Source organism: Culex quinquefasciatus, chromosome 3 (assembly GCF_015732765.1).
Source record: "Culex quinquefasciatus strain JHB chromosome 3, VPISU_Cqui_1.0_pri_paternal, whole genome shotgun sequence".
In the NCBI taxonomy this organism is placed as follows: Eukaryota; Metazoa; Arthropoda; class Insecta; order Diptera; family Culicidae; genus Culex; species Culex quinquefasciatus.
The window spans coordinates 91,179,261-91,197,386 of record NC_051863.1 but is presented as its reverse complement, the minus strand read 5'-3'; the positions used below and the strand labels follow the sequence as shown (position 1 = coordinate 91,197,386).

General features: G+C 39.1%; 1 protein-coding gene across 6 annotated transcripts in view; it reads left to right on the top strand.

Annotated features, from left to right (window-relative positions):
• The window catches only part of LOC6051347 (dynamin), a 515,697-nt gene that overhangs the window by 18,266 nt on the left and 479,305 nt on the right, over nt 1–18,126 (top strand). For 4 of the 6 annotated variants that reach the window (XM_038263306.1, XM_038263308.1, XM_038263307.1 and 1 more), the window contains exons 1-2: nt 1,421–1,566; nt 7,290–7,363. In XM_038263306.1, the coding sequence (XP_038119234.1) occupies nt 1,421–1,566; nt 7,290–7,363 (220 nt within the window). Of the gene's footprint in view, nt 1–1,301; nt 1,567–7,289; nt 7,364–18,126 lie in introns of those variants that run through there. The other 2 variants (XM_038263305.1, XM_038263304.1) reach the window with 1 other exon arrangement.

The following is an 18,126-nucleotide window of genomic DNA, read 5'->3' as shown; positions in this document are numbered from 1 at the left end:
TAAGAATTTAAGAATTTAAGAATTTAAGAATTTAAGAATTTAAGAATTTAAGAATTTAAGAATTTAAGAATTTAAGAATTTAAGAATTTAAGAATTTAAGAATTTAAGAATTTAAGAATTTAAGAATTTAAGAATTTAAGAATTTAAGAATTTAAGAATTTAAGAATTTAAGAATTTAAGAATTTAAGAATTTAAGAATTTAAGAATTTAAGAATTTAAGAATTTAAGAATTTAAGAATTTAAGAATTTAAGAATTTAAGAATTTAAGAATTTAAGAATTTAAGAATTTAAGAATTTAAGAATTTAAGAATTTAAGAATTTAAGAATTTAAGAATTTAAGAATTTAAGAATTTAAGAATTTAAGAATTTAAGAATTTAAGAATTTAAGAATTTAAGAATTTAAGAATTTAAGAATTTAAGAATTTAAGAATTTAAGAATTTAAGAATTTAAGAATTTAAGAATTTAAGAATTTAAGAATTTAAGAATTTAAGAATTTAAGAATTTAAGAATTTAAGAATTTAAGAATTTAAGAATTTAAGAATTTAAGAATTTAAGAATTTAAGAATTTAAGAATTTAAGAATTTAAGAATTTAAGAATAAGAATTTAAGAATTTAAGAATTTAAGAATTTAAGAATTTAAGAATTAAGAATTTAAGAATTTAAGAATTTAAGAATTTAAGAATTTAAGAATTTAAGAATTTAAGAATTTAAGAATTTAAGAATTTAAGAATTTAAGAATTTAAGAATTTAAGAATTTAAGAATTTAAGAATTTAAGAATTTAAGAATTTAAGAATTTAAGAATTTAAGAATTTAAGAATTTAAGAATTTAAGAATTTAAGAATTTAAGAATTTAAGAATTTAAGAATTTAAGAATTTAAGAATTTAAGAATTTAAGAATTTAAGAATTTAAGAATTTAAGAATTTAAGAATTTAAGAATTTAAGAATTTAAGAATTTAAGAATTTAAGAATTTAAGAATTTAAGAATTTAAGAATTTAAGAATTTAAGAATTTAAGAATTTAAGAATTTAAGAATTTAAGAATTTAAGAATTTAAGAATTTAAGAATTTCAGAATTTCAGAATTTCAGAATTTCAGAATTTCAGAATTTCAGAATTTCAGAATTTCAGAATTTCAGAATTTCAGAATTTCAGAATTTCAGAATTTCAGAATTTAAGAATTTAAGAATTTAAGAATTTAAGAATTTAAGAATTTAAGAATTTAAGAATTTAAGAATTTAAGAATTTAAGAATTTAAGAATTTAAGAATTTAAGAATTTAAGAATTTAAGAATTTAAGAATGGTAGAAATTTGGCGAATGTTAATTTAAATAGAAGAATCAAATGTGCACATAGTAAACTAGACAATTAATAAATTAAAACTTTTAAATTTAGTTATTTAAATCTATCTACGTTGTAAAACATGGATTCACTGATTCCGATTGTTAACAAGCTGCAGGATGCATTCACCCAAATGGGTGTACATATGCAATTGGATTTGCCACAAATCGCAGTTGTAGGTGGCCAATCTGCTGGTAAATCATCGGTTTTGGAAAATTTTGTTGGAAGGTGAGTAACTTATAGATAAGCAATGACCAATTAAGTCTGAAGATTTTGCTGACATTTTCAAATGCTAAACAAAAACAAAATTCTGTTTATGTTTATGATGATTGATATCTTGATTTTGGTGACATGTCATTGTAGTTCGTAATCACATCAGCTACAATGTTTTGTTTAATTTGTGAAGAAAATATGACGTTTTATGAGTAGTTTTCTCAAATTTTATATAAGATCAAAATATATACATACAGAAAAAAATATATAATATATATTTTTTTCTGTATGTATATATTTTTTGATCTTATATAAAATTTGAGGAAAAGAGGCTACTCATAAAACATCATATTTTCTTCACACATTATACATCAATTCCCCACGAAAACAGCATGGAAAAAAACAAAAGTGCTCGGATTGGGCTCAAAACGTTTCTGGGGGTTCCCTGGCCGAAATAATCAGACCCGTATTTTTTGTTTGGCCATTAGAGTGACCAAACAAAATGTAGCCTAACATATGAAAAGGGCATATGAAACTTTATAATGCCGTTTTAACGGTGTCTGGACCAAAGCGCCTGTGTCTGCAAATCAAGATTTTTTTTTTTTTAATAGGTCCTATACTGCCGTTCTACGCATAATTCTGGAGCAACATTTGAAAGGGGCGGTACGACATTGCTCTTACGGCCTTTCGCCCCATTTAAACGCGTGTAATGAAAGGCCGTAAGAGCAATGTCGTACCGCCCCTTTCAAATGTTGCTCTGGAATTGTCCCATGTTCAAAAAAGTGCAACAGAGAAAAATGCGATTGAAATTATTCGTCGGATTTCTGTGTTTCTACGCATAATTGTCCCGTGGGTTCCTATTCGCCCTATGTGTCCCTAATCGCCCCAGTTAGCAGTTTATCACCCTTATTTGTGATCCTCTTGCTATACAACAGGTAAACAAAGCATTATGCTTAGTAAAACTAATGATTCCGTGTAAGAAAATACTTAGTGGGACAATTATGCGTAGAAGTTCAACGATGGGACAAACAGACTTGGTGTCGTTTTTTATGAGTTTCCGAACAAAGTACCCGATTTTATGTGTTTTTCTAAAGTACACATCAGACTAAACTTAATAATGGCATAAAGTCAAAATCGTCAAAAACTGACATAGGACAATTATGCGTAGAACGGTAGTATAAACATATGAAAGACATTAGGTTATAGGACCTTCACAAGATCCTCTGTAATTATTAAGTCAAATGTAATTACAAAAGCCGACTCGGTCCTAACCAGGTCCCAGTACCGAAAAGGACGTAATAAAAATAATTTTATGAAAAAAAAATAGATTATAGGACCTTTTCAAAAAAAACTCTGGAAATATTTTTATCGGATTTTGGATTAGTGCGCTGATCACGGGGACGCGTTGTCTTGTTTTTGCATGCTCATTTTCATTTCTTTTGTGTCGCTGTTTGTGTGCTTGGGTGCTTGCTTATTATAATTAAATAATGGCATCATTAGTGCGCTGACCACGGGGACGCGTTGTCTTGTTTTTGCATGCTCATTTTCATTTCTTTGTGTCGCTGTTTATGTGCTTGGGTGCGTGCTTATTATAATTAAATAATGGCATCATTAGTGCGCTGACCACGGGGACGCGTTGTCTTGTTTTTGCATGCTCATTTTCATTTCTTTTGTGTCGCTGTTTATGTGCTTGGGTGCTTGCTTATTATAATTAAATAATGGCATTATTAGTGCGCTGACCACGGGGACGCGCTGTTTTGTTTTTGCATGCTCATTATCATTTCTTTTGTGCCGCTGTTTGTGTGCTTGGGTGCTTGGTTATTATATATAGGTGAAGGGATTTTATTAAATGATCATTATATTGCATTATTATATTTATTTGATTATATAACCACACTATATTTTACACTTAACACATCATACAAAACACATATGAAACTGTAAACAGGAGCGTTTGGTACGGTATGTCCACGCATCCTTCCTCCCCTGTAGATTCTGTGAAATGTGATCCATTCTCAGAATCCTCTCTGCGGTTAACACAACATAGTAGGGCTGGCCGCTTTAATTTTTGCAATACATTTTCGGGTGTTCTCGGATGTATTGCAATTATTAATAATGACAAGAAAAGAGCTTAGGGCGTAATATAATCACAAGACTTTCCAGCATGCTTTCATCGGACTGGCTGCGTTTGTGTTAGATTAGATTAGATTAGATTAGATTAGATTAAGAATTTAAGAATTTAAGAATTTAAGAATTTAAGAATTTAAGAATTTAAGAATTTAAGAATTTAAGAATTTAAGAATTTAAGAATTTAAGAATTTAAGAATTTAAGAATTTAAGAATTTAAGAATTTAAGAATTTAAGAATTTAAGAATTTAAGAATTTAAGAATTTAAGAATTTAAGAATTTAAGAATTTAAGAATTTAAGAATTTAAGAATTTAAGAATTTAAGAATTTAAGAATTTAAGAATTTAAGAATTTAAGAATTTAAGAATTTAAGAATTTAAGAATTTAAGAATTTAAGAATTTAAGAATTTAAGAATTTAAGAATTTAAGAATTTAAGAATTTAAGAATTTAAGAATTTAAGAATTTAAGAATTTAAGAATTTAGGAATTTAAGAATTTAGGAATTTAAGAATTTAAGAATTTAAAAATTTAAGAATTTAAGAATTTAAGAATTTAAGAATTTAAGAATTTAAGAATTTAAGAATTCAAGAATTTAAAAATTTAAGAATTTAAGAATCGCAAATCACAGAATGTTGCGTCTGTAAACTTGATGATTTTTTTTGCCGGAGTTTGATTGTAGATGAGGTGCTGGGTGCTGAATAGTGGTTCGCAAAACGGCCACAACTTTGAACTGTCAAAGTGGAACCAATTTACTGTTGGCCAAAAATAGAGAATATTGTTATCGATCATTAAAAATTGTTTTTTTTTTTTTTTTTTTGCAAGAATGAAAAATGTGTGGTTTAAAGGTTGGAGGCGAGATTTTCGTATTGTTATAATTATTAGGCCGTTGCAAATATTTTTTGAAATTTATGTCCCTCGACTCTGGCCAAAGTCGATGGGGGAGGCAAACAAATAAAAAAATATAAAAATTTAAATTACAAGCCATTGTTTTAACATTTGAATGAAAAAAGTGTTTTCAAATGCATTTTGCACCTGCCCAGATGCTTTGCAATCTATAGTTTTCAAAATATCAAAATATTGGCGAAATTGTCACCCGTAAAGGAAAAAAAATCAAACCGATCGAAACTTGAAAACACACACAATTTTCCATCAAAAGATGACAAAAACTAGACAAAATAGAACACATACTACTGATTATAATACAGCTCATTAACCAGTAATAAAAAAGTCATGCTTGTGCTTGAACAGTCTCCTACTTTGCAGATATAAACAAAGTGGGATCATTCGAAAATCACGTTACGCATTCTCTCTATTCATCACCCAGATGAGGTGCTATAGAAAAAGTACATTGGTTTTAATTTTGGAACAACATACACAGACAGGAATCCCCTGAGCTTTGTCATATTGAGTGTCATAGGTTTGATGCTTGTTTGGCAGAGTATGATTTGATTCGATGTGGAATTAAAATCGAAGTGTTCAGTATATTGCTGAAGCTTCCATTTTTACACATGGACACCATTTCATGCTGCGAGAACCCACTTTGGCGCAGTCTCAGGGCTTAATCGATGGCCGGTAAGCTGTCATCGAGACAAGGAGGTTCTCCGATAGTGGAAATATCACATTTGTACAATGAACCGCTACATATGTGATTTTTCCCTATCTCAATGTGGGTGTCAGGTTAGGATGCGGGTTTTTTTTTGAATAGTTTTTGTAGAATTTAGGATTTTAACTATAAATATCAACTTTTTATACTTTGCCTTTAGTTATTTCGAGACAAAATTAGTAACCGTGAATTTAGTAATTCTATCAGAATCGGTGATTTTCATTCAAGTAGCATAAAAACCTGGGTGCTGAATAGTGGTTCGCAAAACGGCCTCAATTTTGAACTGCCAAAGTGGAACCAATTTACTGTTCGCCAAAAGGAGAGAGTATTGTTATCGATAATTAAAAAATGGTTTTTTTTTTAGCAAGAATGAAATATTTGTGGCTTTTGAGGACCTGAAGTTGAAGTCGAGAAATGTTAATAAAGTTGAAGGCGAGATCGATTGCGGTTGTATCCATCCAGAAGCTGTCTTTATCGTTTTGTTCCGTTTGAAAACCTACTGGTTTAGTGAAAATCTTCTCCGTTTGTTGCCCCGCTCGTGTGGATCAATCACACCGCGCGCTGGACTCACAATCCAGAGGTTGCTGGTTCGAATCCCGCGGCGGGCGCTCATAAATTCTAAATGTAAATATGGGTATCCGGCACCATCGCTCCGTGCCGTACTCAAACGCTCAGGAGCCCAGAGTGGCAAAGTCCTTGCAGTTAAAAGGAAGATACTAGTGGTTGGTACTAGCAATAGTGGCCGACAGCTATATAATCAACCTAGCTTTTGTTGGATCAGCTTCGCTAGAATTAGCGATGTTTATTTGCTGGACCAGGAAGGGCTGCAGGATTCCAAAATTAGCCAGGGAATTTATCTGCGACATCGTAGAATGACACTCTCGCCATAGTTCTTCGTCACCCGTAAAAATGAAAACCTCTTCTAACCGATTAAAACATGAAAACACACAAAATTTTCCAACAAAAAATGTCAAAAACTAGACAAAATAAAACACAACCGGTGATTATAAAACAGCTCATTTATCAGTAAGAAAAAAGTCATGCTTGTGCTTGAGCAGCCCCCTACTTTGTAGGTGTAAACAAAGTGGGATCATTCGAAAATCACGTTACGCATTCTCTCTATTCATCACCCAGATAAAAACCATTCTGATTTGTCAAAATTTCCATAGAGTCTCGATCAATCAGTAGTGAAATGATATCGGACTAAATTCGTTGATCTGTTGAACTAACGGTTGTCGGATTATGATTGTATCGACCATTGTTGCGAATCGAGGATCTACTGGAATTCTGATGATCAAATGGTCGTCTCTTTTTCAATTCACGACTTGTAAAATATGAAATGTTAATCTATTTTATTTTTTTGTAAGAGGCCAAGCAGGTTTTAAAAGAAATATTCTAGATTTTTTGGCTATTAATTAAAATGTCGGGGATTTGAGATAAGAGTAGGTTTCGGATATGTTACTTTAAATGTTGTATTCAATTCAAGTTAGGTAGTTATCCGCAAATGAATATTTCGACTTATATGAATAATTGAACATTTTGGACTTATAAATAACACACAACTGTGCATTTATTCTAGAGTCAGATCCATACAGCGTCATTGTTTATTTAGTCGAAGTGTACTAATTCATTGGCAGATCTGATTCTAGTTGTAATGTACGACAAGACTACTGACGGACGTGACAGGACGAGGACCCAGTTTAGAGGTCCCAGGGGGGCAAAAAGTACCGTGCCCCCCCATAGTCGGCGCACCTGATCCTCACAATACCTGAAAAGTGTTTTCTCAGTAGCAGATTCCGACATAGTAAAAAAAACACACATTCTTTTATTTGTTATTTTTATTTCCTCTTTTCATAATAAAATGTTATGCATCAGTCATATTTCGAGCAGCCAAATAAGCAAGTAGTATGCAGTAATTGTACTACTTTCAAATCATACAAATGATTTCAATTTTAGACCTTAGGTTACTTTGGCCTGCATGTTTACCAGTTTTGGTTTTTTTTTGCAGGGATTTTCTTCCTCGAGGATCTGGCATTGTTACGCGACGTCCGTTAATCTTGCAGCTTATTAATGGAACTATCGGTAATGTATATTTTTTGTGACTTATCCAGCTAAGTATGCTTTTTAATCTACAATGGCGCATTCATCATAAGTCATCAATCCCAGCTAGAATTGCTGAATAATCATTAAATTTGTCAACATGCATAGGGGGATGGCGTCGCTATTTTTAGACCACATTTTCCACTTTTGCTCATCGAAACCGACTACTTTATCGACTTCATTTTGCTGGGCGAGATAGGACGCCGTCTATTTTTAGACGATGACTCAGCACTTTTACACTCTTGCGCTTAAAAAAACCAGGTGGCAGCACGATGTAACGCCACGTCCCTATGGTTTGTATGACACCAAAAAGGTTCGAAAAATCGATAATAATTACTTCGTTGCAACTTCACGGAGTAATTGGTGAGGCAATTGCGAATTACGAATTATGTACAACTATTTATTCAATTATGCCGCATAGACTGTATATGAGCCTTTCAGAAGTCGAATGTTTTGGCGTTTTATACAAGTGCCCTTACAAAGTGTGTACAGAGTACACGAACGCGACTGCCGGTGAGTGAGGGTGTTCCGATTCCGTTTACTATCCTCTGTAATTAAAGATTAACCCACTTTTCAAGGCTTCAAGCAGCACAATGTAAGTAGGCCAAAGTGGATTGGTAAACACACAGTCCATCCTGCTCGTGTTAAATGTAACATATACACTATACACTATAATGAGCAGGATTGACTGCTTGTTAACAAATTCAAATTGGCCAATTAACAGTGTTTTGCTTGAATTTAAAGAAACAAACAGCTCAAATGAGCTTGCGGGCCAAATTTACAAAATAAGATATTTAAAAAAGATACGTTGATTTAATTTTAAAGTCTAGAAAATAAATTTCCAGTTAAAGTTTAAAAAAATATTAATAATATAAATTAAAAACAATATAAAATAATATAATAATATGAATAGTACTGTATAAAAAACACAAAATAGCAGTTTTTTATAGGTATTGTTGACTTTTTTGTTTTAAGTATTTCAAAAAATGTTTTTCACTGAAGGTACTTGTGTTTTCAATAAAAAAAATCAAGTATTTTTATGTTTCGAAAATGGTGACATGTAATCTGCATAATTCATGTAGATGATTTGAAATTTTTATATGTACCTGAAACAGCTGCGGCATAGGAAATACCGTTGCCTATTTTAATGGTAGAAGTATTTTGTCTAGCTCTCTCATTAGAGGGAGATAGCAAAAACGTTTGATTTAAAGTTGCAGGTTCAACCTGACTTTGAGAAAATTTCGGTTTGGATTTTGACTGATGCTTAGCACGAGAATCCAAAACCTTTTTTCTGATGGGGCAATCCCAGAAATTTTATTTGTGATTTTCACCACAATTTGCACATTTAAATTGGGTGACTTCTTTCACGGGACAATTGTCCTTGTCGTGAGAAGAATCCCCGCAAACCATGCATTTTGGAACCATGGCGCAATGATCAGTAACGTGACCGAATGCCTGGGAACGCCGGCACTGGGTCAAATTCTGGCCATTACCGCCATGTTTCTTAAAATGCTCCCGTACATGGAACAACAACTGTACTTTGTACAAAAGTTTCAAATTATTGATTTCATTTCTGCTGAAATGAATCAGATAAAATTGTGAAGTCAAACCAAAGCGAGAAATATCCCCGTTTGATTTTTTCTTCAATGGTATTACTTGGGATGGGGCTAAGCCACCTTAAGTTCGTTTTTGATCTCATCCACCGACAAGTCGTTGGAGAGACCTTTCAGGACCGCCTTGAATGGACGAGCATTCTTGGTCTCATACGTGTAGAAATTGTGTTTGTGGTTTTTCAAATAACCAACAAAAGTTTGGTGTTCTTGTAAAGATTCCGTCAACAAGCGACATTCTCCTCTTCGACCAAGCTGGAACGAAACCTTCAAATTGCAAGTTTCCTTGCAATTCTTCAATTGCGTTCGAAAGCTGGCCAAATCGGAGACGGAAGTCACTACAATTGGCGGAGCCTTTACTCGTTTTACGTAGCCTCCTCTTCTGGATTCGATTGCTTAGTAAAGGGAAGGTATAGTCGTGTGGGCCTAAATCAACAAGTCTGGGCTTGTTGGGAAAGAGAAACAGAGAGTCCGATAATGATCATGTTATCGGACTTGCTTCGGAACATAATTCCTCCGGGGGGTGAAAAAGCATGTCCTCATGCGTTATAATATAAATGTGTTTCTGTTCTTTTCACCTAAATAATCAAGAAGGTTTAGATTACAGTTTTGCTCAGTAATATGTAACATTTAAATATGTGTACTTATCTGATGATTCAAACGATTTCCTTGATTAATGCCAATCGTGCGTTCGCTTTGATTTTGTTTTGTCGGTCGGCTGCCGCCGAATCCTCCAGCACCAGCTGTTCCGTTGTTTCAAGTTCTCCACGGCGCTGAAATGATCAACAAGAAAAATGTAAACAAAGTATCTGGTAAATCAAATGATTTGTTTGAAAATTATACCTGCGCACAAACGTTTCACTTCAGACTGTTTTTGCCTGCGCCAGCCTGCAACGAGTGCAGGTAACGAGCATAGAGAGAAGAGACGAGAGAGCGCGCAAAGTAGAGTAATAATACTCTGCCTGGCGCGCTCTTTCGTTTCTCTTCTCTCGTTACGGTCGTTACCTGCTCTCGCAAATATGCCTTTAATCCAAAATTATCAACTGTTGAAAAATGATTCGCTCATACAATTGAAATTAAGTAACAATTATCACAAACATGATATGCTTAAAATTGAATCGTCAACGAAACTCAAAGGAATTGTATCGCATCAAAAGGAACCGACATTTTCGAGCCTTTTTGTTCTTGAGCTCCTCAGTTTTTTTTCTTTTGTTGGTTTAGATTCTGTCAATTAAAATTGGTAAACTTCGGATTGGCTTTCTTTGGCAGCTCAAATGTGGGTAAAATCCAGCCAAGTAAGCCAAATGATGTCCACATAACTTGGTACTACTGGTGTAGCTGCACGACGAACACTTCACCGTAAAGTGAATGCCTTTACCATATGGTTCACAAACTCTCTGCCAAAGTTGTCATTCTTCGCTTTTATCAGCCCCACCATCGTTGAGTAGATCGTACACTTTGCCGGCAACTTAGTCAGACAAAATCTTGTTCCGGAAGTTGCCCAAATCCGACTCCAGCACAAACCCAACCCCTTATGAAGCTACAGACAAAAAAGTTTGATTCTTTCATTTGAAAACAAAACTTAGTCAAATTTGGTAAACGCTCACTAGGTCCTCACTAGAATTCATATAGTTTTCGTTTATCCGGGACAGTAACTAATAGTCCGATTTACAATGTTAAAATATGAAACATTCGTGAAATTTTCCGATCTTTTCGAAAAATATATTTTCATAATTTTTAAACTAAGACTAACATTTTAAAAGGACGTAATATTGAATGTTTAGCCCTTTTAAAATGTTAGTCTTGATTTAAAAATTTTGATTTTTTTTTCGAAAAGATCGGAAAATTTCACGAATGTTTCATATTTTAAGATTGTAAATCGGACTGAGTTACTGAGATATTACTGAGTTGACTGAGTTACTGACGATATTAGAAAATTGTGGGTTGTTTGAGTGAGACTTAGAAAACATCAATTTTCCTGTTTTTAAACACTGCCATGCCAGCAACTAAGGGTCGACAAAGTTCTAAAAAGCAAAATATAGTGAATTTTCTCAGCTTTTCAAAAAATATTTTTTCAATAGTGGGCAAACATGTGCACTAATTTAAAAAAATTAAAAACTGCGACTATTTCCAATGAAGTTATCTAAAAATGGTTATAACTTGAAAAAGGTGCACTTTATCAAAATTTCACTAAAGTACTTTTTGATTGCAAATTTGATTTTCCACCGAAAAATGAAGTTGCAAGATTTTTTCGACCAATATTACGATTTTTTGAAAAAAATCATTATTGATTAAAAAAAATCATAATTCGGTCAAAGATTTTTTGCACAACCTGGAAATTTCTGAAAAGTTGGCATTTTATGTCCCCTTAAGCAAATAAAAAAATAAATAAAAAAAGTAGTGTTTTTTGCAAATCAAGTTTTAGTGACAAAAAGTTAAATAAAAAATCACCAAATTTTTTTTACCGTGTTTAATTTTTCAATACATCATTTTTGTATGGACAGCTGCAAATTTGCATGGAAAACTATATGGACAAACTAATGATGCAAAATGGCTTCTTTGGGCATACCGAAGGCACCAGAAAAGTTTCAGTCGGATTAAAAATACAAAAAATCGAATGACCGAAATCTGAGAGAACTGCTCATTTTCCCTCCGGCGAGACAGGGGGTTGGTGATGGCTACACGCACCCGCCGTAAAACTCAAGTGCAGAGCGCTCCAGATGCGAGCCGATCCAAGCGCCGACCCGATTTTCGGGGATCCAGGGATTGGAAACTCGGGACGTGGAACTGCATGTCTCTCAATTTCGATGGGAGCGACCGCATTCTTTCCTACGAATTGCGGGTCCGCGGTCTCGAAGTCGCTGCAGGAGGTGTGCTGGGAGGGGAAGGACCACCGAGAGTACGGGGGTTATACTATGTACTGGAGCGGCGGAGATACACACGAGCTGGGGGCAGCTTTTATCGTGCTGGGCGAAATGGCGAAGCGCGTGATTGGTTGGTGGCCAGTCAACGACAGAATGTGCCGGTTGAGAATCAAGGGCCGATTCTTCACCCTGAGCATCATCAATGTGCACAGCCCGCACATGAGAAGCGACGCCGATGACAAGGACGCTTTTTACGAGCTTCTTGACCGCGAGTACAGGAAGTGTCCAAAACACGACGTCAAGATTGTCATCGGCGACTTAAACGCTTAAGTCGGCCAGGAGGAGAAGTTCAGACCGGTTATTGGGAGGTTCAGCGCCCACCAGCAGACGAACGAGAACGGCCTACGACTCATCGATTTCGCTACCTCCCGAAAAATGGCCATACGTAGTACCTTCTTCCAGCACACCTCATTATACAAGTACACCTGGAGATCACCAAACGACACGGAGACGCAAATCGACCATATTCTCATTGATGGTCGGCACTTCTCGGACATAATCGACGTCAGAACCTACCGTGGCGCGGACATCGACTCGGACCACTACCTTTGTGGCAAAGCTGCGCCAACGCCTGTCTGAGGTCCACAAAATCTGGTACCGTCGCCCGCAGTGGTATAACCTGGAGCGACTCAAGGACCATGAGGTCGCTACCCAGTACACGCGGGAACTCGAAGCTGCGTTGCCTGACGAGGGTGAGCTCGCCGAAGCCCCTCTGGAGGCCTGCTGGAGTCATATGAAAGCAGCCATCAACGCAGCGGCATCAAGCGCCATCGGGTACGTGGACCGAGTTCGACGGAACGGCTGGTTCGACGAGGAATGTCAGGCGATTTGGGACGAGAAGAAAGCTACCTGTGTGGACTCACAATCCAGAGGTCGCCGGTTCGAATCCCGAGGCGGACGCAAAAAATTCTAAGTGTAAATATAGGTATTCGGTGCCCTCTCCCCGTGCCATACCTTCACACTTAGGAGACCCGGGAGGCGGAGTCTTGTCGCAAAAAGAACGATACACGCCTGTGGATCCGTTGACGAAACCGCAAGGTTTAAGAGGGCCACATTATAAGGTGTTACGTCGATTCCGTTTTCCAGAAAGCAGCGCGGGACAAGTGGCTGCTGCACAACACCCGTGGGAACAAGGAGTCGTACAAACAGTTGCGAAGACAGCAAACCCATCTCTTTCGGGACAAGAAGCGCCGCCTGGAAGAGTTGAAGTGCCAGGACGTGGAACAGCTGTATCGCTCCAACGAAACGCGTATGTTCTACAAGAAACTCAGCCAATCCCGGACTGGCTTCATGCCGCGAGCCGAAATGTGCCGGGATAAGGACGGAGGCATCTTGACGGACGAGCGTGAGGTGATCGAAAGGTGGAAGCAGCACTTCGACGAGCACCTGAACGGCCCAGAGGCGGAGTACCAGGGCGACGGGGGAAACTACGTTAGCGGTATGGTGGACGGCGAGGACGAGCCAGCACCCACGATGAGGGAAGTTAAGGATGCCATCAAGAAGCTGAAGAACAACAAAGCAGCGGGTAAGGATGGTATCGGTGCTGAACTCATCAAGATGGGCCCAGACAAGCTGGCGGCTTGTCTACACCGGCTGATAGTCAAGGTCTGAGACACAGAACAGCTACCGGAGGAGTGGAAAGAGGGAGTAATATGCCCGATTTACAAGAAGGGGGACAAATTGGAATGTGAGAACTATCGAGCCATCACCATTCTCAACGCGGCCTACAAAGTGCTGTCTCAGATCATCTTCTGTCGTCTGTCGGAGCGAGCAAAGGATTTCGTTGGGACGTACCAAGCCGGTTTAGTGGAGGGGAAATCGACGACGGACCAAATCTTTTTGCTACGCCAAATCCTCCAAAAATGTCGCGAGTACCAGATCCCGACGCACCACCTGTTCATCGATTTCAAAGCCGAGTCGTACGCGTAGGTCGATCGCGAAGAGCTATGGAAGATCATGTACGAGAACGGCTTTCCCGGGAAGCTGATCAGACTGGTGAAATCAACGATGGACGGGGCACGGTGCAGCGTGAAGATTTCGGGAGCGATGTCCGACCCGATCGAATCGCGCAAGGGACTGCGACAAGGCGACGGTATCTCCGGCCTCTGTTTCAACATTGGGCTTGAAGGTGTTATGAGGCGGGCGGGCTTCAACATGCGGGGCACGATCATCAACCGGTCCAACCAGTTCATCTGCTATGCCGACGTTGCTATGGACATTGTCGGCAGAACGTTCGAGGATGTGGCCAGGCGGTACACCGAATTGAAGCGGGAAGCGGATAAGGTTGGATTGAAGGTGAATGTTGCGAAGACGAAGTATCTGCTGGCAGGAGGAACCGAGTCCCTTAGGACTCGCATAGGACCGAGCGTGACGATCGATGGCGACGAGTTACAGGTTGTGGAGGAGTTTGTGTACCTCGGATCGTTGGTTACGTCGGACAACAACTGCAGCAGAGAAATTCCAACCGACGACCGAGTTCAGTGGCAGCGCATCTGGAGACAGCTCATGACCCGGAGGTTGTACGAGCAGTAAAAGTAAGTAAGTATCAAGTTCTTTTATCTTTTAAGTTTATCTTCGTCCTCTTCTTCCAGGGATTTAGAAGTTATCTCACAACACTTTTTCTTATAATATTTTGCTTTTATGACATCTTCATCTTCTTCATCTGTTGTTTCTTCTTCAGCCATCTCTCTTCGTTTTGTTGTTAATTCGTCATCCGCGTCCAAATATGCCTGTAAGCGCTTCCGGTTTTGCGAGTGTGCTTAGAAAGCACGGTCTCGAATCAATCGTTGTCTTCTTCGTCAATTTCACTTGTTTGCATTGCATATAGGTCAGGTTCACTGTTATTGCTTTTACTGCTGCTGCTGTTTGGCTCAGGTTCATTCGGTGATGTATTGCTTTTTTGATTCACCATTTTACTCGAATCCACACATTTTTGTTCTTTGCTTTGAGTTTGCAAAGCGATTTTTTGCCCATAATCGTCACTGCTGCAGCAGCATTGTTTACAGTGATTGATTTCGGCGTTGGCTGTTTCAGCAACATCCGCAGGGTCCGAACTCCATTTGGGATACCTGGGAAGAAGTTAATCCAGCGGTCGTTGGTGATGGTCAAAATTTCGCCGTATTTACTCATCACTTTGACTACGTCATCATTGCTTATGCCTAGAGGTAGGTCAAGCACACGAACTTCCGTAGCGTTGTTGTCTAGGTAAATCGGGGTTTTGCAACCCTGATATACCAGAGGTTTGTCGATGATGGACGAGGCCATTGCTGAGCCGGCGAACTGCAGCACGGCTATTCTTCTTCTATTGCATAATTGCAATGCTCGCAAGTTTGCTTGGTTTACTTGAAGGTCTGCGAGAAATTGTTTTACAAGCTTTGGGCTTGGTTGGTTTTGGAGTTGACAAAAATCCAGAACCACACTGTTTTTGTCTACGGTGCACATTTTAAAAAAGTGGCGACGCGCACACAAACTGCGGACTGGCGTTGAGAAGGCGGTTACTTTGCAACTGTCTCCAAAGTTTTTTTTTAATTTAAGGTGCATGTGTTTCTGAAGACCCCAAAGTCCATGCTTTGAGGAAGCTAAGAACTTAAAAGACTTCAAACAATTTTAAAATGTTCGAATGTTGGAATCGTAAAAATTTAAAATATCTGAATAATTTAAAATGAAATGAAATCTTTGATATTTATGATTTTTTTTTAAATATCAAGAATTTTAAGAATACACTCAAAACCCGATGGTTTGACACCAATTGTTGTCAAACGAAAGGGGTAACTTTTTAGTTTGACACCCATTTTACAGTATATGACAGTTTTCTTGCTATTTCTCAAAAAATACTACCCCCCTGAAAAAGACGCCGTGTATCAAGTTCTTCAAGTTTATCTTCGTCCTCTTCTTCCAGGGATTTAGAAGTTATCTCAAAACACTTTTTCTTATAATATTTTGCTTTTATGACATCTTCATCTTCTTCATCTGTTGTTTCTTCTTCAGCCATCTCTCTTCGTTTTGTTGTTAATTCGTCATCCGCGTCCAAATATGAATGTAAGCGCTTCCGGGTTTTGCGAGTGTGCTTAGAAAGCACGGTCTCGAATTAATCGTTGTCTTCTTCGTCAATTTCACTTGTTTGCATTGCATATAGGTCAGGTTCACTGTTATTGCTTTTACTGCTGCTGCTGTTTGGCTCAGGTTCATTCGGTGATGTATTGCTTTTTTGGTTCACCATTTTACTCGAATCCACACGGAAACCGGCTCCGTGGCTTAATGGTTACGGCTTCTGCCTCCCAAGCAGAAGGTTCAGGGATCAAATCCCGGTCGGTACCTTTGAAATTTGGAATCATTAATTGGAACTTTGAATATGAACAAAAACGAAATTGAATCAGGATTCAAACTCACGCCTTTAGATTGATTGTCTGGGACGCTAAGCAGTCGGCCATCAGAAGGTTTACACTCTAGCAGTGAAATTGATCCGTAGTGTTTGTTCGGAGCGGACTGTATTTTTTCACACAAACTTTCGGCGGACTTGGGGAACCAGTTTTGGGAGGATCGGAAGTATCGCAGGCAACAGAAAACACTAGAATTTCTCTCACTACTTTCTATTTAATAACTATAACTAAATGAAGTGAATAAAACTAGTGTCTCCTCCGACGATCGCGACGCGCTCGACTTGACGTCCGATCGGTTCGGCTGCTTGCGATGAACTTGCTGGTTTCGCGCACGTTTCGTGCGCTCTCTCCTCCTCTTCGGGCGTCATCGCCGATGTGCTGTTGCTAGCCACGCGCACGTCGTTGCGCGCGTTTTCTTCGTTGTTGGCAACGGCGTAGGCTGGGTTGCCAAATTCGCTGCGACTGAGATCGAAGCAACCGCAGTGCTGTCGAAACAAAGCAAAATTTTCTTCGAGCTGAAAGGTTCAGGCTCGAACATCCTCCACCCGCGAGAACTGCCGTTGATCTCCAGGCGATCCAAAGGTCACTCTTTCGTCTTCCACGTTTGGCCGTACGTTGACCAGGTAAGTTTTCTTTTACTTCTTCGTCGGGCGCTCTTGGGATCCGCAAGTCGATGCGAACCCTTTTCGCCCTGTTCTCCAAAACCGGGCTTAACTTCGTTGCATTCTTACAGGATGTGTCGGTCAGCGCAATTGACAGTCGCAGGGGCTGCCAAAAGGCCTGGCCGACCCGTGGGATGTGCTCCAGTGCTTGTTGATGCTTGCCGATTGTAGGAAACCGGCATCTTGCTCTGCTTCTCCATGATCATTCTCCAAGCCCGTCAGGTGTCACTCGCTTCAGTGGGTCGGCATACACCGACCGCTCGTGTGGGTGGGATCTTCCAACGCAGCTCATCTGCCTCGCCTTCGCTGGTGCTGCAACTCCTGGAAACCTCGACCGCTCACCCACCATCAGCTGCATGCAGGCGGAAGCAGCTGTGAACGGCGCTGAGGCCGTCCTTGTACGCACCATCGTCAGCTCCACGAGCCACGATGCGTTCGGTTGCAGCAGGATGCTGCACTTTGTATCTCTTCTTTGGAAACGCTCGGCTTGGCACTCCGGCATCGTCTTCGATGTTTGAGGCATCGCGTGGAACGACAGGTAAATCTTCTTCAGACTCGTTGGATCACTCACACCACTTGCTTCCTTGTAGGCATTAACTTCACGCTCTTCGGTGTGCTGCTCCAACTCGGGTTCGTCCTCAAACGCCGCAGCTTGAGCCCGAAGCGCTTCTTCGCGTGCTTCGCCACCTCCAATCGTGACGTCCAAGACCTGGCTGAAGCTCGTCTCGCGCAGAGCCACCAAGTTGACTCTGACGGCGAGTTGGACTCCAGCAGGAATCATCGATGTGTCGGAACGTGGCTGCATCTGCTCGACGCTAGCCATCTCGTTCGCGTTGTGTCCGGGTTTATTCCGAAAGTCCGCGACGGCTGAAAGCGCGTCGGGCACTAGTTGTCCTTGTACAGAGGAGCTGGCCTCTGGCGTCACTGAACTCGTTTCGGCTTGTTGTGGAGCACCAGGTTGCTCCACCCTTGTTTGTGTTGTCGATTGCTTGGGGTTTCTCCGGTACTCAGCGTGCAGCAGGGTGTGGTGCCGCTTCTCGCACGTCGCGCACGCTCCGGTAGACACACTGCGCCGAGGTATGGCCCGTCCGGAGGCAGTTGAAGCAGAGGCGCTTCTCTTTTGTCTTGAACAGCCGCTCGGGGACTGTCTTCTCCAGGAACTGCGGACAC